Source organism: Sinocyclocheilus grahami, unplaced genomic scaffold (assembly GCF_001515645.1).
Source record: "Sinocyclocheilus grahami isolate Dianchi unplaced genomic scaffold, SAMN03320097.WGS_v1.1 scaffold33.1, whole genome shotgun sequence".
Taxonomy (NCBI): Eukaryota; Metazoa; Chordata; class Actinopteri; order Cypriniformes; family Cyprinidae; genus Sinocyclocheilus; species Sinocyclocheilus grahami.
The window spans coordinates 2,330,733-2,352,920 of NW_015505212.1; the positions used below are offsets into that span (position 1 = coordinate 2,330,733).

At 37.7% G+C, this 22,188-nt stretch overlaps 4 protein-coding genes across 7 annotated transcripts in view; 2 read left to right on the plus strand and 2 right to left on the minus strand.

Annotated features, from left to right (window-relative positions):
* Positions 1 to 584, minus strand: part of LOC107581268 (protein MCM10 homolog) — a 7,549-nt gene extending 6,965 nt beyond the window's left edge. The window contains exon 1 of the mRNA XM_016266769.1: positions 437 to 584. Within this exon, the coding sequence (XP_016122255.1) occupies positions 437 to 443 (7 nt within the window). The 5' untranslated portion in view covers positions 444 to 584. The remainder of the gene's footprint in view (positions 1 to 436) is intronic.
* A 1,517-nt stretch (positions 585 to 2,101) lies between these two features.
* The window catches only part of LOC107580386 (ADP-sugar pyrophosphatase-like), a 74,283-nt gene continuing 54,196 nt past the window's right edge, over positions 2,102 to 22,188 (minus strand). Inside the window, exons 1-10 of one of the 3 annotated variants that reach the window (XM_016266099.1) lie at positions 5,721 to 5,832; positions 5,485 to 5,585; positions 5,136 to 5,203; positions 4,620 to 4,672; positions 3,569 to 3,670; positions 2,924 to 3,019; positions 2,744 to 2,845; positions 2,630 to 2,638; positions 2,492 to 2,545; positions 2,102 to 2,301 (exon numbers count right to left, since the gene is read on the minus strand). In XM_016266099.1, the coding sequence (XP_016121585.1) occupies positions 2,192 to 2,301; positions 2,492 to 2,545; positions 2,630 to 2,638; positions 2,744 to 2,845; positions 2,924 to 3,019; positions 3,569 to 3,670; positions 4,620 to 4,672; positions 5,136 to 5,203; positions 5,485 to 5,535 (645 nt within the window). In that variant the 5' untranslated portion in view covers positions 5,536 to 5,585; positions 5,721 to 5,832 and the 3' untranslated portion in view covers positions 2,102 to 2,191. Of the gene's footprint in view, positions 2,302 to 2,491; positions 2,546 to 2,629; positions 2,639 to 2,743; positions 2,846 to 2,923; positions 3,020 to 3,568; positions 3,671 to 4,619; positions 4,673 to 5,135; positions 5,204 to 5,484; positions 5,586 to 5,720; positions 5,833 to 22,188 lie in introns of those variants that run through there. The other 2 variants (XM_016266106.1, XM_016266115.1) reach the window with 2 other exon arrangements.
* LOC107580354 (cell division cycle protein 123 homolog) lies at positions 6,007 to 8,992 on the plus strand. 2 transcript variants are annotated; one of them, XM_016266072.1, is made up of 10 exons: positions 6,008 to 6,140; positions 6,727 to 6,798; positions 7,086 to 7,146; positions 7,230 to 7,262; positions 7,344 to 7,439; positions 7,526 to 7,632; positions 7,782 to 7,830; positions 8,414 to 8,489; positions 8,695 to 8,817; positions 8,913 to 8,992. In XM_016266072.1, the coding sequence occupies exons 1-10, from the start codon at positions 6,067 to 6,069 to the stop codon at positions 8,972 to 8,974; spliced, it is 753 nt and encodes a 250-aa protein (XP_016121558.1). In that variant the 5' UTR covers positions 6,008 to 6,066; the 3' UTR covers positions 8,975 to 8,992. The 2 variants fall into 2 exon arrangements, with proteins under 2 accessions (XP_016121565.1, XP_016121558.1); XM_016266079.1 differs by lacking the exon at positions 7,230 to 7,262 and having other exon boundaries at positions 6,007 to 6,140.
* The window catches only part of LOC107581269 (calcium/calmodulin-dependent protein kinase type 1D-like), a 58,418-nt gene continuing 50,557 nt past the window's right edge, over positions 14,328 to 22,188 (plus strand). The window contains exon 1 of the mRNA XM_016266770.1: positions 14,328 to 14,825. Coding sequence (XP_016122256.1) covers positions 14,728 to 14,825 — 98 coding nt within the window. The 5' untranslated portion in view covers positions 14,328 to 14,727. The remainder of the gene's footprint in view (positions 14,826 to 22,188) is intronic.

Genomic DNA, 22,188 nt, shown 5'->3' on the forward strand with positions numbered 1-22,188 from the left:
TATATATGTATATATACTTCATATAACATATGAAGTATACTAATATATATATATATATATATATATATATAGTATACTTCACATTTAGCAAACAGTAAGGATTGTAGGGATCATATATAACATACCATATAATGTATGGTATGGTAACTATGCTTAAAATACACATGCACTGCATTTAAAATATATGATCAGATAAAGTACAGGAACATACTATAGACTATACAAATTTAGCAATATATCAAACTTATATACATGATGTTGTATTTAGTGATACGGCTAAAGCAGACAAATATATTTAGCTAGAAAACAGAGATTTAAACGTCTTGCTCGACCAGGAACTGCAGCAACTTCCATTTCTCACCTAACTTAACTATGGTTTATTTCAACAGAGTGATAAACTAGCCTAGCATTTGTACTAAGACGCTGCTGAGCTTACCTGTCATGTTGATTTGGATAGCTTTTCTTCGCTTTGTTTTCAAATGAGGCGATTAAATATTGCTGCGCTGGATCAAACGTAGCAGCTGTTGTTTCAATGTTGGCGCGAAAAGTGTTTAATATTCAGGAACCCGGAACTACGTCACTTTCCCGGTAGAACTTCGTGCCTGTCCACAACAAAATAAATAATTACAACAATATAAAAAACGAATTCATTTGTATAGCAAAAGTATCACAGCTGTACAAAATTATTAGCAAAAAAAATATATAAACTAAAAAAAAATAACAACTAAAGGTTTAATGTAGCCTCACGTGGCTATATTTACTTTTTCGGCTCTAATAACTTTTAAAAACATGCTTAATGTGTTTTTAAAAAAAAGCTTATTTGTTGGTAAAGGGTTACTTTCGTTTAGATTTCGATTTTGCTTAAGATAAGTATAATTCGACTTTAAAATAATGAATCATTATAATAGCATAATAATTTGTATAAATTCGACAAAATACAAATTATAAATGCATTAAATTTTTCTAATCAATTGATCATTTACATAATATACTGTATGGATTTCTTAATTCTTCATAGTTATGCAAATATAAATATACAAACTTTCTGTGCCAAGTTTGGTAAGATGTGCAAACGGCCAATAAACCCTAGAAAGAAATCAAAGTTGGGTTTGTTAATTCATTTGGATTACACTCTAAGTAAATGTGAGCACATCTATAGGTCTATAGGAAGAATTACAAGAATGATCCATTTAGAGACAAAACCACACACACGTGCAAAATTTAAACTGTCAAATTTATTAGACAAAAAGAGTAGCTATTTAGGTAAACAGCATTGAATCTGCATCTTCCAGCACAAACTGGACAACTGGATACACAATGTATAATAATCTGCTACTGATCTTATGTGAAAACAAAGCTACAGTACATCAAAAACACACTTTTGGGGTCAGTTTTACTAGATTAATGCCAAGATCTGATCAAAATACAAAGTGCCTTTCCTAATGAGAAGTCTTTCTGTGACACTTTGACCTATAAATATAATTTATTATTAAAGGTCAACAGCAGACAGGACACACGCAAAACATTCACAGAGGAGAGCAAAAAAAGTTAAATTTTCCGTTTCCAATACTTTGTTACATTTGGTCAGATCCTATATATTCATATTATTACATTCTAAAACAGTGCAAACGCTGAATACCTGTTAATCAAGTAAGTTGTTATAACTGTTAGTTTATAGGAATGTTCAGGCAACCGTGGCAAAACACTAAGGTCATGGTCAAGTATTGGTTGATTTCATCACAGCTAGGTTTCTGGAGCCCGTTTCTGCCATGGAATGAAAAAATTATAATAATAATAAAAACGGTGACTTGTTAATCTCACAAAGAGTTTATATATCCCAATTCTGACTGTGAGAATTGTGAGATATAAACTTGCAATTCCTTTTTTTATATTCCATGACAGAAACAAACAAAAAACAGAATAATGAGATGTAAACAAAAAATTCAGAGAAAAATTTGAAAAAAAGTCAAAATTTTGAGTTTGTATCTCACTAGAACTCACTAGTCTCGCAATTCTGACTTCTTCTTTTTCTGAAGAAATTGTGGTATAAAAAGTCGCAATTTCCCTTTTTTATTATGATTATTATTTTTTTTTAATCCCATTGCGTAAACAGGCTTCCATACACAGTGTGTGACAGCACACACACACTTTGTCTGTCTTTAGTGTACTCCAGGTGAGAGATTTGTGCATCTCACTGCTTCAGCACAGGCAGCTCTCTGGGTTTAAAGAAGGCCTGGGACATTCCCATGGCATAAATATACACCTTGGAGTCCACCACTATTTTCTCTTTCTGCAGCAGCTCTATTAAAAAGAACAAAAAAAGAACAATTCAGGTTTAGTACACCAAAGCAAAACCTAACAAACTGAAAATCATAATGAATAAACAGGCCATTTATTCACACACTTTTCTTTAGCATTACAGTTATTTATATCGAACAGATATCATTAAAAACTAAAGATTTATGTATTTCTCATTAGCAAGATCACTCACCATCAATTTTTTGCTGAAATTCATCAAGCGGTAGAAGAATAACCTCCACAAATTCTGAGAGACAAGCAATGATATGCTTTCAGAACAAAAAACACAAATCAATAATGTTGACATTTTTATTAGAAAACAAATACGTACCTCCATCACCTAGACAGCAAGATGGAGACAAAAGAAAGCTATTTGGTCAGCATTAATAACATGTTTCTGTGATGAAATATTAGTAAAAAAGCTTCCTGATGCTCCTTCACTCACCCAGCTGCTGAGTGGGGTTTATATTTTCACTGTCATCTCCATTGATATGTACCATCACCATCTGTGTGGTGCAGTTAGACAAGCCCGGGTCTAAACACGTGACTAAAAGACATGAGGATGAGACATTCAAATATGCAAGGTTATAAACATTTTGTCAGGTCTACACACACACACACACACCTGGGGTGATGCCCACTACTTCTCCTTTGTAACCCGTTTTCTCCTTTAGTTCTCTCAAAGCAGCAGTTTCAACACTCTCATTGTCATCTATCAGACCTGAAATATTCACACAGAGAATAATCAATAACTACACTGTCATATTTGCATCATATTTTCTGAATGAATCCGATGCTTGCTTCTTACTAATTCTGAGGCGCCGATTCTAAAAAATAGTGTCTGTTTTGCTCAAGCACATCACGCTTTTTCACAAAATATGATGAGATTTTGCAGTATTTTTGTTTTCGACAACTATTTGTAAAGTGAATAAGTCTTATATTATCCCTCCATCACCTGAAAACTGCAAAAAAACAAACAAAAAAACATGGTTCCTTTCTTCCTCTGAGCCTGGTTAGAATTATTTCTTCAATTCTCAGCCAATCTCCAAATGTATGAATGATTCTGAAGAACAGTTTAATTAATAACAGTTTTGAACAGTTAAATTATACATTTTTAATCCTTCTTTTTGTCATTCAAATTAGACATTTGACTGCTTCTGTAAGCAAATCTTAATTCTTATTTTGTGAAAAACTGGAATGTTTTTACTGAACTCAGCATCATCAAATTAGGTAATATTAGGTCTTTTTTTTTTTTTTTGGCTAATCAGACCTGCAGGAAACTCCAGTGTGTTGCATTCCATGGGTGGACGAAACTGCTTCACCATCACGACACAGTCTTTATGCAGAGTCCTCTTCAGAAGGGCTATGATTGCTATTAATAAATATAGAGCATTAAAGGGGTCATATGATGCGATTTCAATTTTTCCTTTCTCTTTGGAGTGTTACAAGCTCTTGGTGCATAAAGAAGATCTGTAAAGTTGCAAAGACTAAAGTCTCAAATCCAAAGAGATATTCTTTATAAAAGTCAGCCACACCTACCTAAAACGGCTCGTTCGAACACGCCCCCACATACCTACCTCACTATGTGGGAAGATTTGCATAACGCCGCCCAAATGATCACGCAAAGAAAGAAGGCGTAACTTTTGTATTATAGCTGTAGTATTGTTGACGCTGCAGCCATGTCGTGAAGATGCTGTGTGCTTCGTTGTGAAAGCGAAACTACTTTGTTTGGTCTTCCAAAAGAGGACGATATCCGCTTCATCATGCCTAGAGCTGATCCGTGCTGGTCGCTGAGGAAATACTTCAACTTCGTGCTGTCGATTGCCGGATCGGCTTTCACTTTACGCGGCGCAATGTAATGCAACGCAACGCGTAAAAAGACAGTAGACGTCATTATAATCAGTAATTATGTCCCCACTGGATGCAACAAATGCCTCGTTTGTAATGGGTTTTAATGTTTTTGTCTCGTCGCTCCGGCCGGGACACGGCGTCAACAGTACGGTAAGGGGCGTAACATTTCCGTCTCACGCTTGAGGTATTCGGCCAATCACAACGCACTGGATAGTTGGCCAATCAGAGCACACCTCGCTTTTCAGACCGATGAGCTTTGTAAAAATCTACGCTTTTCAAAAAGGCGGGGCATAGAGGAGAAACAATAATGTACAGTATGTGGAAAATAATGTGTTTTTGTAACTTTAAACCTCATAAGCACATTTCATTACACCAAATACACAAAATAATGTTCTTTTTAGCAGCATCATATGACCCCTTTAAAGCATACACACTGGTTCAAATAAGCAGGCATCAGACTGCACACACACCATCGGCAGCGCTGTCTGCGACTCGGGCTGTTCTCTTTGCTGTTTCCCATGTTCTGAGGAGACAATATGGCTATATTCACGGCAACATTAAGAAAATAATTTCAATACATCATTTACAATAGTATAACATTTTCTTAAGAAGCAATCGTTATACAAAAACGTACAAGAAACAACTATAGCACTGATAAGAATCATATAGTCCAATCTTTCAGTTTAATCAGTGATACAAAATTCAAAAGTTCTTCCAGGAGAGACTTTTAAAACAATGTCTTTTAGTATATTTTCTGAATAATATCTGTTCTGAGGAGACAAAAATATGCATTAATATCATATTGTGCATACAAGCACCTACCAATCTATCCATTCATGTGAAAATGAAAGAGAAAAAATGTTTTAGGTTGATTAACGGAAAGCAACAACGAACAAGATCATTCTAATCAGTGCGAGTATCATCATGTCCACTCAGTCCAGAGGTCAAAGGTCTCACATCATTCACACACAATCACAGATCAATACCTGGTGCTTCCAGAGGGATCCACATATGTGGTCTTCTCAAGCTTCACCCATTTTCCACTCGCTATCAGCTAACAAGAACACATTATTCATATGTGTCCAGAGTACTTTAAGCACAACACTTAAGAATTGCATAGTTTAAAGGGATAGTTCACACAAAAATGAACCTTCATATTGTTCCTTTCCCATACGATTTTATTTGTCCTCTGTGAAAAACAAGTACTGCTAGGCAAAAATTACATCATTCATTTCATGGAAAAATGCACTATAAAAAAACTCATCCAGGTTTCGAACAACATGAGGGTGAGTTTTTCATTTAAGGGTGAACTATCACTTTAAGACAGGTTCTTACTTCCTCTTTGATGACATGAGGTTCAGTAGTCGCTTTCTTAGGAGAGCTCATGTTGTGCAGGCGATCAGGGATGTTTAAGCACTGGAACAGCTACAGTAAGTCTGCACGTATAACAGAAATGAAGTAATTAATGTACTGATGCTGTCATGATGACCACAGTCTATTTCAGCTAGTCTAGTTAATACATAAAGTAACGGGAGATCATTCTAAGTAGTTTCAATTAGTGGAATACGTACCAGACAAATCCTAAAGTGTGTCAAATAAATCGCAGTGATCCATCCAGTTTAGTTAGTTTTCTTCCAAGTAGTCACATGCTCAGTAAGTATCTGCCTACTTGTGTGCTGCTAAAACCGTTCCTCCTCTTGTGCAGTGGATCATTTTAAACGTTATACTGTCAACCTGGTTTCTAATATTCAAGAAGAACTAATATAATTGAACACAAAACTCCACTTGAAGTATGGAAATACAGATTCATTTCAAAAAAAAGCAGGGCTATGAGCCGGAACTGTAGTTATTGATACTATAGTTATGGCGGAATGTTTTCGAGGTTGCGCAGATTAACCAGTGTAAGTTTCTGGCAGCATGAAGAAAGAGCAGGTTGTAAACTGTCAGTTTTCGGTTTGGTATCCTTTATTCAAGAAACACACTATTAAGAGGTAAGAGAGTTATTTGCGCAGACTGATAATATATAAAGATCGGGGGAACTCAGAAAGTCCACAAACTCGTGCGTTAGCAGTTGCATTATCATGTGATTCCATCACGGTAACGTTACTATATACAGGTACATCTCAAAAAATTTGAATATCATGAAAAAGGTCAATATTTTTTGTCACTCATGTCAGAAAGTGAAACCCATATATTATATAGAGTGAAATATTTCAAGCCTTTATTTCTTGAAATTGATGATTATGGCTTACAGATAATGAAAACCCAAAATTCAGTGAAAAAAATTATATTTTAAACAGAAATGTCAGGCTTCTGAAAAGGATGTTCATTTCTATGCACTCAATACTTGGTTGGGCCTCCTTTTGCATGAATTACTGCATCAGTGTGGCGTGGCATTCTATATAAACTCAAATGATTTTAAGCTTTGTTATAGTACATTATATACAGGAAGATATAGGACATTATGTACTATATGCTTAAAATCTTTGATTTTGAGTTTATATAGTTATCTGTACTGTTAATATAGTTATGTCAGTGCTGTTGTAATTAAGTTTGGTTATTTTCTTTTTTCCCCAGCTTGGTTCTACCTATTCCTCAAAATGTAATTGATTATTTATTAGATGACGGGACACTTGTGGTTTCTGGCAGGTGAGATTTGGGCAAAAGTTTGGTATTGAATAAATTATAACAACTCTTTCTGTTCACTTACTGAACTGAGCTGGACGATAACATCACTGAATCAATGATGAACTGACTTTAAAATTGAGTGTTTACTAACATCCTCCTGCATTATGGCACACTATTTTCATGTTTAATACTGTAAAGCTGCTTTGACACAATCTGAATTGTATAAAGCACTATATAAATAAAGGCAACTTGACTTTTGTGTTGCCTGGTTATTAAATAAATCAATATCTGATTGTCTCTCTTTATAGTGAGAACAACAATTCACTAACACAGACCAATAACAGTGACTCGGATGAGGAGGACATTCAGGTATGTGTGTGGTTGTGTGAAATACGTTTAGTTATCTCTTAAACAACCAACTAGTTTCCTGATATCATGCTTTTGGTTTCCAGTGGACTGATGATGAAACTACAACAGCAGTTACGGTGCGTCTGATTCCTAGCAGCCAACCAAAGCTGTCACCTCATACACTTGTGCAGGTACTAAACTGTGTGAGTCTTTTTCAGGCTCCAGAATTCCCAGAGTTCAAGATAAGGGTGCAAGAGGCAATAAATGTTCTAGGTGGGTGTGTCTTCCCAAAGCTGAACTGGAGCGCCCCTCGGGTGAGAAGACTTTACTTACAATCGCATTTCATACACATGAATACATACTACTCACAATAGCCTTCATCTTTCGGTCTTCCTCTCAGGACGCTAACTGGATTGCCCTGAACAGTTCCTTACAGTGTCAGAGTCTATGCGACATCTTCCTCCTTTTCAAAAGTTCAGATTTCATCACGCATGACCTCACACAGCCGTAAGTGTCTCGCACAGATCTCTGACCGCTCACAGGTTCATAAATGCTGATATTCATAGTTCCCATCATGCTCCATGTGATTGGGGTTTCTTCTCAAGAAATTCAAGAAAGCAGTTGGTTGAAGTGATAATTGTGTACTCTTTTGTCAGATTCCTCCATTGTAGTGATGATTCTCCAGACCCAACCATAAACTATGAGGTACAGAATCACAATAAAACAGCCAAACATACTCGTTCAAACTCAAACTTGTATTATATTGTTATATTAATAATATTATATTACCAAATAAATGCTGCTCTTTTGAACTTTCAATTCATCAAAGATTCCTGAAAAAATGTATTACAATTTCCAAAAAAATATTAAACAGCACAACTGTTTTCAACATTGATAATGAGAAGTGTTTCTTGAGCAGCAAATCAGGATATTAGAATGATTTCTGAAGGATCATGTGACACTGAAGACTGGAGTAATGATGCTGAAAATTCAGCTTTGCATCACAGGAATAAATTACATTTGAAAACATATATAAATAGAAAACAGTTATTTGAAACTGTAATAATATTACACAATTACATTTTTTATTGTATTTTTCAAATAAATGCAAAAGAGCATGAGACTAATTTCAATAAAAAAATAATAATAAAAAACTTTATAGTGATGTGCATATAAATTTATATTATATTATTGTATTGAATTATGTCATAATGAAACCCAATGAATAACCCTTAAATATTCCCAAATAAATAATATGTTGTTACTCTGTGGGACTCATTTTTTGCAGTTGGTGTTGAGAAAATGGAGCGAGCTCATTCCAGGAGCGGAATTCCGCTGCTTTGTGAAAGAGAACAAAGTAATCGGTATGAAAATTGTGCATTTGTTAACATGATGTGTGTATTCTGTTTTAAATATAATGCTTTTAAGTGAATGTATTGTATAATGTATGTAATGCAATGGAAATAAGTAGAACATTTCAAACAGAATGTCTGACAACATTATCCTAGCACCTCTCTGACCTCATGTGCATGTGATAATCTACATACTGAGATCAAGTTTGTTTTTTAGCAATTAGTCAGAGAGATTACACACAACATTACCAGCACATCGCCAAACAAGAGGACAGCATCTCCTCCGCGATATTGGAATTCTTTAGAGATCACATTCAATACCAGTTCCCAGATGAGGACTGTAAGTGTATCAGTGTGGAGAGGCAGAAAATATTTGTCTTGTTTTGAAAAAGTTACATATGTGCGTTAACAGTGTTCTTTCTTTATTTCTTTTAGTCGTCCTGGACGTTTACAGAGACAGCTCAGTAAGCTTTTATGAATGCAAATTTCACATTTAAAATTTACTGCATAAGTAAATGGGGGAAGTCGTGGCCTAATGGTTAGAGAGTTGGACTCATAACCCAAAGGTTGTGGGTTCGAGTCTCGTACCGGCAGGGATTGTAGGTGGGGGGAGTGAATGTACAGCGCTCTTTCCCACCTTCAATACCACGACTGAGCCCTTGAGCAAGGCACCGAACCCCCAACTGCTCCCCGGGCGTCGCAGCATAAATGGCTGTTGTGTGGTTGTTAATGTGTGTTCACGGTGTGTGTGTGTGCTTTGGATGGGTAAATGCAGAGCACTAATTCCGAGCATGGGGTCACCATAATGTTTGTGTGTAAATTATGCCATCTTAAAATTTTGTATCTCCATAATGAGACCAAACTAAATTTGAGCATCCACGTGGGGGCGCCAAATAATAAAGAACTGTGTACAAGAATAAGCTGTAATTGGAATACCTTTAAACTTTCTCTTAATATTTACTTTAATTCCTAGGCCTTCAAAACCAATTGAATTTAATAAAATCTTAAAACGGCATATAAATTTGTATTGTGCATATACTACCCATTTCTAGTTCAGCTTTAAAATACTTCAACCTCAAGAAATTGTGTAATTGCAATCTGTATAAAATAACTTTTAAAATCCTTATCTAGTTATCATAAATGTTCATTGTAAGACATGGAAATTAATTGGTCAAAAGATTTGGGAATCCTGTTAATTACAGTCTTGATTTAAATATAGGAATACACAATATGCACATTATTTGTTAACACTTTACAATAAGGTTCTGTACGTTAACGTTGTCAATACCAATACATTTTTAACACTGCAAGTTGTATAAATGAACGTTAGTAAATCAATTAAGAACAAACATGAATTTAACAATAAACAGTAGTATAATTATATACTACATCAACATTGACCAAAATTAGTAAATGCTTGAAACATGTTCATTGCTGCCACGTGTGTGATTCTTACATGCATCTTTTCACTACACAAGAAGTTAATTGATGGACTGTAGTCATGTGGATTGTGATGTTTTTATCAGCTGTTTGGGGACTCATTCTGACGGCACCCATTCACTGCAGAGGATCCATTGGTGAGCTAAATTTATCTAAATCTGTTTAAATTAAGAAATAAGCTCATCTATACCTTAGATGGCCTGAGGGTGAGTTCATTTTCAGCAAATATTCATTTTTGAATGAACCATTCCTTTAAATATAACAAAATCAAAATAGAAATTTGATTGATTTTTACACTTGTATTTATTTCCTTTCTCTGTAATTGCAGAAGAAGGGTCAGCAGGAGGAGGAGGAGTCTGATGAAGAAGGCGAGGGACTTTAGTAGTTTGCTACTGCCTCCTGCAGTTTACTTCCTATCCTGTTTGAATAGACCTTTCTGTATTTTTCAAGTGAATTGGAAGATCTTGATTGGCTACTTCAGGGTTGAGATTAAATTGAGGTACCAAGCTTTGTAGGAAGGTCTCCTTGCTGTATATAATGGGATGTGTGCTTACCAATAAAGTCCCTGTCAAATGCTCAACTAATATGCACACTTCTGTATTGCAGAAGACGTTTTTATGCTTTCTATCTGCAGTAGTGGTCGCACACATACATTTCATAGTGCAATAGATTTAAAACTGTTATGAAGTAATAAAAAAAGTTTTAATTAAAAAAAAAAATGTTTGTGTGTAAATTATGCCATCTTAAAATTTTGTATCTCCATAATGAGACCAAACTAAATTTGAGCATCCACGTGGGGGCGCCAAATAATAAAGAACTGTGTACAAGAATAAGCTGTAATTGGAATACCTTTAAACTTTCTCTTAATATTTACTTTCATTCCTAGGCCTTCAAAACCAATTGAATTTAATAAAATCTTAAAACGGCATATCAATTTGTATTGTGCATATACTACCCATTTCTAGTTCAGCTTTAAAATACTTCAACCTCAAGAAATTGTGTAATTGCAATCTGTATAAAATAACTTATAAAATCCTTATCTAGTTATCATAAATGACAGACAGTTAATTGAAAAGACATGGAAATTAATTGGTCAAAAGATTTGGGAATCCTGTTAATTACAGTCTTGATTTAAATATAGGAATACACAATATGCACATTATTTGTTAACACTTTACAATAAGGTTCTGTACGTTAACGTTGTCAATACCAATACATTTTTAACACTGCAAGTTGTATAAATGAACGTTAGTAAATCAATTAAGAACAAACATGAATTTAACAATAAACAGTAGTATAATTATATACTACATCAACATTGACCAAAATTAGTAAATGCTTGAAACATGTTCATTGCTGCCACGTGTGTGATTCTTAATGCATTAACTAAAGTTAACCAGTTAAACCTTATTGTAAATATTGTTACCGAATATTCTTTCTCCCAAAAAGTTATCTCGCTTTGGTGTATTTGCACTGATATGTATGTAATAGGACGAACAAGATGTTCATTTGAATTTAACTAGCAACAAATGAACAACTACCAGCGAGCCCTGCACATCAAGGTGTCTTCATTAGCACTTTTTGTCCACGGTTGCTGGGTTGCATGTTTTGGGAATGTTTCCTAATGACTGACAACACAAATGCACAAGTGGACTCGGGAATCAGAGGACAAATATCTTCTGGGGGGGGGCAAGCAGAGGAGGGGCTAGTGGTGACTGACTGTCAGATCAAACTTTAGATTTGCTGACTCAAGAGCTGGTAAAAAGAAAGAGGACAAGAGCAAGACATAATGCAAAGAGAGGGACAGATTTTCCAGAGCTGAGAAACTGCAGTGGTTTGCAGCTGGAATACTCATGAGCGGTAGACTACAGCAGAGCTGACTGATACACACACACACACACACACTCATTTTGTCCTCGCCGCTGACTATTGATAAACGTGAACAGCATTCAGCCAGTCTGACATCCACATCAGGCACGTGTCAAGCAAGCTTCGATCCTACTATTAAAACTTGTTCTTAAACATGCTTTTTAACCCTTAAATGTTGCTGAATTATGGGGGGTGTAGACATTTAAGGGACAGTAGGTGAATAGGCCTAATTTTTTTGGGGAAAATGGCAAAGGTCCCTGTAAATACTTCAGTCACCATCTTTGTCATCAAGTCACATGGCAGCATGCTGACCTTAAGGTAAATTATGTTGTTATGAATTGTGTTAATTTGTATTTCAGTCTTGATGTGTTGGTTAATAGCAATACATTCATTTTAAGTGCACTTTATTTATTAACACAGGCACATTTAGAACTCTAAAGCTAGTTTGTGCACTACTATCATCATTAGCCTGTTAATAGGTGCCACCATATGTAGCCAAAGTGTTGTTTTACCTTGATTTTGCCTAAACTATTTTGCCTAACCAACTGACTTTGTTGCTTTAAAATGCAGTAACTATAAACAATGATTAATATCTTCTTCTTCCATGTCCCATAATGCATCTATATTGAAATGACCACCGTTTCATTTCCTACAGGGTACCCTAAGAGTTTAGACGTTATTAAAAATAATTGATCTGAACAGATGCATGCCTTTTTCAGTTGGACCTGAGCATGCTTTTGGTGCAATGCGAACAATCCACTCAGCCACACGGTCTCTCCTCCTCCTCTCTTCTACGCTCTTATATGGCAAGCCAACTTAACATTTATTTCTTAGAACTTTGTTACTAGAATGTATTTTTAAGTACTAAAAAACAATCCAATACGGTTTCATTAACTATACCTTAGATACTAGTACTTATTTCAATAGTGACTAGTCTCTATTAAACTCCGTTTTCAAGTCAATTTAATTTCATGGCTCCTTCCACAATACACATTTTTTTCCCCTAAGTCACTTATAATGTCATACTAGTTGTTACGGGGCGAACGGTTTTCAAGTCAATTTAATTTCATGGCTCCTTCCACAATACACATTTTTTTTCCCCTAAGTCACTTATAATGTCATACTAGTTGTTACGGGGCGAACGAGACGTGAGACGTGCGGATCCATACGCAAAGCTTTATTCATAGACATGGTCATAGACAGGCAGGGTCGAGCATCAGCAAACAGATATGTATAAGACAAGCCAGAGTATTCCTAGGGCTGGCGTAGGTCATCGATGGGCGAACAGAATCCAGAGGGCTTGACAAGAGGGGTAATCCAGAAACATGAGCAATAGTCCAGACGAGGTACAAACAGAGTCCGAGCGGCGAGACAAGGGTTAATCCAAGATACACAGGCAGGAATAAGGAAACATACTTGACTAGACTAAACTAGAACTAGAAACTAGACTCCGTAAAGCAGCTATCACTAGGTGAGTGATAAATGCAGAACAATACTAGAGACTAAACAGAAACACGGAATGGCTCAGTAAAGCAGCTAACACTAGGAGAGTGATAAATGCAGAACAAAACACTTGCGATCTGAACGAGGAAGTCCGGGGCTTATAAAGCGTGTCTGACTGGATTCAGCTGTGTGTGTGTGTAATCAGTGCAATGGATGATGGGAACTGTAGTCCGGAGTGACATGTAACAGTCTGTGTGGTGTGAGAGTCAATATGATGAAGAGGCGACCTCTTGTGGCAGTCGGATGGAAGTCTATGGACAGAATTCATGACACTAGTATTTATTCCTTTGCCACTATCATCATCACACTTATTCCATTTTTAAAAGTAGCAGAATTGTCATTTTTGCCACTGACTTCTATGAGGATCTGTGGTTCACATATCAGTTATTCACTGACTTCTATGAGGATCTGTGGTTCACATATCAGTTATTCACATTTTTAAATACTTAATTGAATAGACACTAGTACATATTAAACACCCAGTGTGTTATACATTTATTACTAATAACATTTTAGTCTTATTAGTAAGATTTTTGATTGAAATTTAAGTAGTAATACTTCTGATGAACACTATTCTTAGTTGTATGGTAAACACTAACGTATGATACACACATTATCTGAAACATAAGTGTAAATGCTTAATGTTGAATGTAAAAAAAGATTTATAAAGTAGCCATTCCGAATAACCATTATGTGTAACAAGTAAAGAAAAAGAGTTACTAGTGAGGTAAAAAGGGTGCTAATAACAATTCACTGTCTCATAAGAAACTGGTAAAAACCAGAATATATACCGATTTAAATCTCACTCTCTCTCTCTCTCTATATATATATCAGTACTAGTATAACTGGAATAGGTACCAGTAGCAATTGGTAACTTCTTGCAACTGGGATAGTGACTAGTAGCAACGTTAATTATTTTAATTTTATTCATTAAAAATACTAGTAAGTGCTCATACCATAAAAAACACGTGCGTGTTAGTTGAATGTTAAAACGGCTTGCCATATTTATCATGCATTTGCTCTTTGTCAGGTCGCGCGGTGAGGAGCAGAGCATCTTCCTCCTCCTCCTCATTCACTCACTCACTCTCTCTCTCTCCTCATTGCCATAACAACGGATGCAGCGCATCAGTCCGCGCGGGATCAACGTTAAGCAGCCGCGCGGGGCGGAATAAACTCGCACCGGTGCCGTTAAGACTCCGCAAAGGTGACACACGCACGCACGCGCCTCTCCGAACTATTTACGTCAAAACGTTTAAACTGCTTGAGGGAGACGAGCGCACGCGGGAGATCCTCACCGGGGTTATTCGCTAACGGTAAGACCGGGGAGGGAAGAAAGAGAAGCAGACAGCAGGAAGTGCAGCGTGGGAAAGCGGGGGAAATCTCCGGGGATCTCCAGCGCTCACATCTCCATCTACGGTCCTCCCCGTTTTTTTCCGCCATGGCTCGGGAGAACGGAGAGGCCGGCGGGGATTGCTCGTGGAAGAAGCAGGTCGCTGATATCAAGGAGATGTTTGTATTCAAGGAGGTGCTCGGGACGTGAGTAACTTTTGTTTTGGCTTTGACACGCGGCTGTTACCGAAAACACTGACGAGAATTCGCCATAGTAACCATAGTTTCACCTTAGTTACTGCAGTTATTATTACCGCTACTGAAATAACCATCTTGAAACACCTCAGGTGGGCATCTCTGGTTTGCTGGTTTTTCAGAGGTGGTTGGGGACTTATTGTTGAACACATATTTGGCCAATTCAAAACCAGTAGCCTAAATCGTCTTAGACTGGTTTATGATATTGGTTTCAACAGGGACTACTGCTATTAATTTGTGATTAACTTTACTTTCAAACAGCGTCAGTATATTTCTGTCTCTTCTTGTTTGTTTATTTGTTTTGATGGCAGTGGTTGCTAATAACAATACAATAAGAGTACAGTTTTAATACTGCCTTTTTAAGTAACAAAGTAAAAAAATAAAACGAACACTTTTGACCACTTCGAATTGAATTATGAATAAAGAAAATTGATTTGAAGCCCATACATTCGAGTATAAATAGCTAAAATATTGTGACAAGTTAAATGAAATGATCTTTGAAACAAAGATGTTATATTATAATAATTATTATAAACATTTTACAGTGTATGGTTACCATAGTAAATTGTGTGTAAGGGAGATCTAATGTTGTAAATGCTTGTTTTCAACCTGAATATATTAGTTTCCTCTTGTCTTGTTGTTTAACAAAGAACTAGTGAACAATCAGTTATGAACAAACAACTGTAAAATCCATTTTGAAAGGGTTCAGTATGATCACTAGCTGGTTGACCATCTTGGACCAGAACAAATGCCAGTTTAAGGTGGTCAAACTGCTTTTGGACCAGCTAGAAACCAGCTACCATGTTCCTTCCTGCTTAAACTGGATTTTCCAACAGGTCTTCCTTCCAAGCATAAATGTTTTGTTGTAGCTAGAGGAGCAGTAGTGCTCTGATGGTGGTTTTGTTATTATTCACTCGTTTTCTAAAAGCAGAGTCAGAATGCACTGCAAAAACAGTATTGTTTATGCCCTGAAGGTGTTTTGGATGAGTTCTTTCATGCTTAAATTGAAAAAACTTAAACTAAGGTTTTTGTTTAATGCATGAATGGACATGGCGGTTTCCGTTACCCCACATGCAGTGCTTTTGCAGCGTCTGTGGTCATGCACGTGTGTTTGATGGTAAACGGTGGGACTGCTTCGCAGTCTGCAGCCACTTGCATCACCAAGCATGCATGTTTTCATTCACCACACAAGGGATTTGCTCTCAAGTTTTTAGTTAGTTATATTAAATGCCTTCTGGACATATAAATATGAACCTATGTGCCATCTGCCATAACATACAGTATAGTACAAGGTGCACAAATGCAGTGTTTTTGTTGTGCGCCCTCACAGGCCTGCATAGTATTTATTTGTGCTGCGGTGGGTTGCCCGGTCGCTTTGACTGCAGTAATTTAATCTCTGTGTGCTAAACAGGGGAGAGTCGGATTAACCAGGTCGGATTATTGCACTGGAGGAAGACAGTCCTTGAATACAATGGGCCTCATTCATGAAACACGAGCAGAACAAATTTTTGTGTAAATCGTTCGTAAAGCCGTTCTGACGTAAACTTTCGAATTCATGAAAATGTTCGTATTTTATGATCGTGGTTTTGTGCAGCTTGTCGGTGAACAACGGCTCTGTGTAGTAAATGCTGCTTCATGTGAAAGCACGCAGGTGATGGAGATTTACCGCTGATTACAGAAGCGGCTTTACTGACAAGATGCGCATTAAATATCGCATGCGATTTATCGTGCAGCCCTAAACTGTATGCATTATTTCATTCAAAAACAGGCATAACAAATTGGAATTTTTTACTATTCATATTTTATATATTATTATTGTTATTTAATTAAATTATAAAAAGTAAACAAATCAGTAAAGTAATATCACTCTACTACTATTGAACTGTAAAGTATTTCATAATAATAATAATGTGTATATATATATATATATATTTATACATATACAATAATGTTGTAAATAATGTTCAGTTCCTTGTGAATTATCCCTTTAAGTTAACTGAGTGAAAGTGGATCAGGCTGGTGAAATTGAGTGGAGCCAGGGCCTAATTTGCATATCCACATATACTAAATGAGTCAGCAGAAGCAAGAGATTACAGTTTATAAAGTGTGTAAATATGGATATTTTTCATATATCCATATAAGAAAAAGGCCTATATTAACCCCCGGAGCCATGTGGAATACTTTTTATGATGGATAGATGCACTTTATTTTGCTTCAAAATCTGTACCACTATTCACTGCCATTGCAAAGCTTGGAAGAGCCAGGACATTTTTTAATATAACACCGATTGTATTCGTCTGAACGAAGAAAGTCATATACGCCTAGGATGGCTTGAGGGTGAGTAAATCATGGGGTAATTTTCATTTTTGGGTGAACTATCCCTTTAAAGGTCCCCTGTAATGCTTAGAAACACGCAGCGTTACTCTATGTGTTGACGTCATTTTAACTGAAACAGGATGACAGGGCGGGACATATCAAGCAGCCCCGCCCCTTTTTAAAATAGCCAATAGCGTTCATTTATATCACAGCTTGGGCTAGAGCCGTTCAGAGCCGTTGAGCTCCGTAAAGCCGCATTTGACAGGGTATGCCAGCCACAATCTCATTCATATTACTATAAAATATAGCATTCTGTGTAAAATTCAAATAGCTCAGATACATTTTGTGGTCTGCGCCGACTCACGCATGTGATCCGCTCCATGCTATCGTGTCTCTGGATTAGCGTGACAGCGCGAAACCAGACTTCTTTTTTTCCTCAATGGAAAGCATATTTACACTGTTACGTGCCATTCACTGTACAGAAAATACAAATTCTGTAGACAAGTGACCGATTTCAGCCACGGCTTCAGCATCTATTTTATAGTGTAGGGGGCGGGCGCTTCGGATTCTAGAGAGCATTTGATTGGACAGAAAGTTTGATGAGAAGCTGAAGTACGATGTGACGTCAAAAAAATCGTTGAGCCGTTTTGGCGGAAGTGACGAACTGCACGCTTTGAATGCTTATATCTTCTAAATGCGAATTTTGGCACTGTTTTGGAGCACACTGCCTTATAGATAACCTTAAGACTAACATATTGATTAGAGCCCGACCGATATGGGTTTTTTGGGGCCGATACCGATATTTGGGAGTTAAAAAAAGGTATCGGCCGATATTCTTTGTGTATATTATAGTACAGTACCAGTCAAAAGTTTGTACACTTTCCCATTCGTGTGTCCAAACATTTGACTGGTACTATATATAGAATACAGTATATACATAAACAGAATATATATACAAACACATTTTTTGCAGTGATCACTCAAATGTGTGATCAAACACTTATAATGACGTGACAAAGATATGTAATGATAGAGGCAGGGCATTTAACAATAAACTTTATTCAAAATGAATCTGACATCAGTGCACTGAACAGTAAAGTTGAAGTTTATTCAACTTTAATTCAATTCAGTTCCATTCAACTTTATTCCTTTGAAGTTGATTTCACTTTGGAACATTCATTCACGGATTTGCGCTACTGTCTTCACACACAGACGAAACTTACTAGAGAAGTATGAAGTGTGACAATATACCTTTGTAAATAAATATAAATTCACATCTCGCGCACTTTAATGCCCTTTGAATGTAACGTGTACGTTCCCTTGGAACTGGAATCATGGCGGAATATCATGTGAAGTCCACTTCGCAGGGCACTCACGGTCGAATAAGACAACGCTTGAATGCTGCTGCCTGAACAAGAGACCTCCTTACTGAAGTGAAAGTGTTGACTGGTGTCACTATCTCGCGAACGCGCCGGCGGATCTTCACCAAATTCGGGGGATCCCTTCAGCTCGAGGAGCCCTCTCAAACGCCACCCTCCGCGCGTTGGGAGCCCCCCGGGATCGCTAGATCGGTCGGCACCGGACTGCGAATTTAACCGCCGTAACTCCCGAACCCCAGGGCTATCGACATGGGGGTGGTCTCATTCGAAAGAGGGCCTCGAGACGTACACTCGATTCGGGTTCGAGAGGGTTCCTCGAGCTGAAGGGATCCCACGAATTTGGTGCGGATCTGCCACGCCATTACGGAGATATGGCCGTTCAAAGTTTCAATGGTTTTCCATAGACTTAAGCTTTAAACCGTTTCATCCAGGTTGCCAGTAGTAAACAATGGAGCGCGCTCTGCTGGACAAACTAAGTAATTACACAATTTCAAGCATTTTATCTACGTTATATGTTCTGTAAAAAAAAATTCATATCGGCGGCATATTCACCAATACCGATATATCGGCGACAGGCTCATATCGGCCGATAAAATTTAATTTTGATTTCATGGGGACTTTAAGGGTGTAGAGTTATATTCAAGCCATTTTAAGACATCAATAATTTATTTTCACTGGAAAAACGGTTAAATATGTAATTTTGATTATCAAAGATTAGTTTTAAGGGATACAATTAGTGACTGTGGGGGACTTTAATATAATTACAGTAGTAAGAACAAGGTGTCACAAGATTACACTGATGTAAATAAGCTCTGAGCAAGATCAGTTGGGGGAGTATTTGGTAATAGAAGAGCGTTGTGTGTCTGTGAGGACACATCTATTAAACCTATGATTAGGTGGATCTGAGCTCGATGTGAAGACGCTGCCGTCATAGCAACCCAAGAGACAGGAGTCATGGCAACTCCGACTGGCCCGTTCAAGCACACCATTAAGAGGGTCTCACCGATCTTCATTTTCCCCCTTATAAAAATGCTGCTGGCATCGTACGGTCCTTTCCTCCCACGCTCATGGCACACAGATTTTATTTATCCACCCACAGACATCCAGCTGGCCATTATGAACCAGTACACAGCATGCCTGATCTTTACTGTATTCACAGTTCAGTGTTATTATTTCCTTTGGAAATATTGATTACTGATTCGTATTAAAATGGCAAGGAAAAGCCGCAGCATACTTGGAACTCTGTTAGTTTGTTCTATCATGGCTTTTCCTGAAGAACGACAGCTGTGTTGGCGTTTCCGGCAGAGCGGAGGGTATTTCTGCCCATATTCTTGACGGATGTGTCATATTCAACAGTTGGGCTCTGCAGGGGCAACTTTCTAAAAGTGTGTGTTTTCAGACACGAAACTGTTTCTGCTCTGAAACCTTGGCTATTTCACATTCTCTCCCGACCCTCTCACACTTGGAGTCACATGAATCATTCAAGTTCCAGCTTGTGTGGCCCTGAATGGCCACACAGGACTGACTTCACTTGCTTTTTCTAGCTTTTGCGCGTGTCCAAACATTTGACTGGTACTATATATAGAATACAGTATATACATAAACAGAATATATATACAAACACATTTTTTGCAGTGATCACTCAAATGTGTGATCAAACACTTATAATGACGTGACAAAGATATGTAATGATAGAGGCAGGGCATTTAACAATAAACTTTATTCAAAATGAATCTGACATCAGTGCACTGAACAGTAAAGTTGAAGTTTATTCAACTTTAATTCAATTCAGTTCCATTCAACTTTATTCCTTTGAAGTTTATTTCACTTTGGAACATTCATTCACGGATTTGCGCTACTGTCTTCACACACAGACGAAACTTACTAGAGAAGTATGAAGTGTGACAATATACCTTTGTAAATAAATATAAATTCACATCTCGCGCACTTTAATGCCCTTTGAATGTAACGTGTACGTTCCCTTGGAACTGGAATCATGGCGGAATATCATGTGAAGTCCACTTCGCAGGGCACTCACGGTCGAATAAGACAACGCTTGAATGCTGCTGCCTGAACAAGAGACCTCCTTACTGAAGTGAAAGTGTTGACTGGTGTCACTATCTCGCGAACGCGCCGGCGGATCTTCACCAAATTCGGGGGATCCCTTCAGCTCGAGGAGCCCTCTCAAACGCCACCCTCCGCGCGTTGGGAGCCCCCCGGGATCGCTAGATCGGTCGGCACCGGACTGCGAATTTAACCGCCGTAACTCCCGAACCCCAGGGCTATCGACATGGGGGTGGTCTCATTCGAAAGAGGGCCTCGAGACGTACACTCGATTCGGGTTCGAGAGGGTTCCTCGAGCTGAAGGGATCCCACGAATTTGGTGCGGATCTGCCACGCCATTACGGAGATATGGCCGTTCAAAGTTTCAATGGTTTTCCATAGACTTAAGCTTTAAACCGTTTCATCCAGGTTGCCAGTAGTAAACAATGGAGCGCGCTCTGCTGGACAAACTAAGTAATTACACCATTTCAAGCATTTTCCAGGGCTATCGACATGGGGGTGGTCTCATTCGAAAGAGGGCCTCGAGACGTACACTCGATTCGGGTTCGAGAGGGTTCCTCGAGCTGAAGGGATCCCACGAATTTGGTGCGGATCTGCCACGCCATTACGGAGATATGGCCGTTCAAAGTTTCAATGGTTTTCCATAGACTTAAGCTTTAAACCGTTTCATCCAGGTTGCCAGTAGTAAACAATGGAGCGCGCTCTGCTGGACAAACTAAGTAATTACACAATTTCAAGCATTTTATCTACGTTATATGTTCTGTAAAAAAAAATTCATATCGGCGGCATATTCACCAATACCGATATATCGGCGACAGGCTCATATCGGCCGATAAAATTTAATTTTGATTTCATGGGGACTTTAAGGGTGTAGAGTTATATTCAAGCCATTTTAAGACATCAATAATTTATTTTCACTGGAAAAACGGTTAAATATGTAATTTTGATTATCAAAGATTAGTTTTAAGGGATACAATTAGTGACTGTGGGGGACTTTAATATAATTACAGTAGTAAGAACAAGGTGTCACAAGATTACACTGATGTAAATAAGCTCTGAGCAAGATCAGTTGGGGGAGTATTTGGTAATAGAAGAGCGTTGTGTGTCTGTGAGGACACATCTATTAAACCTATGATTAGGTGGATCTGAGCTCGATGTGAAGACGCTGCCGTCATAGCAACCCAAGAGACAGGAGTCATGGCAACTCCGACTGGCCCGTTCAAGCACACCATTAAGAGGGTCTCACCGATCTTCATTTTCCCCCTTATAAAAATGCTGCTGGCATCGTACGGTCCTTTCCTCCCACGCTCATGGCACACAGATTTTATTTATCCACCCACAGACATCCAGCTGGCCATTATGAACCAGTACACAGCATGCCTGATCTTTACTGTATTCACAGTTCAGTGTTATTATTTCCTTTGGAAATATTGATTACTGATTCGTATTAAAATGGCAAGGAAAAGCCGCAGCATACTTGGAACTCTGTTAGTTTGTTCTATCATGGCTTTTCCTGAAGAACGACAGCTGTGTTGGCGTTTCCGGCAGAGCGGAGG

Bases quoted from the DNA above. Each gene is read 5' to 3' on its own strand.
- LOC107580354 (XM_016266072.1), top strand. From the start codon at position 6,067: ATGAAGAAAGAGCAGGTTGTAAACTGTCAGTTTTCGGTTTGGTATCCT. The intron at 6,141-6,726 runs GTAAGAGAGTTA...TTTTTTCCCCAG, and splicing joins AAGAAACACACTATTAAGAG to CTTGGTTCTACCTATTCCTC. The intron at 7,147-7,229 runs GTATGTGTGTGG...TTTGGTTTCCAG, and splicing joins CGGATGAGGAGGACATTCAG to TGGACTGATGATGAAACTAC.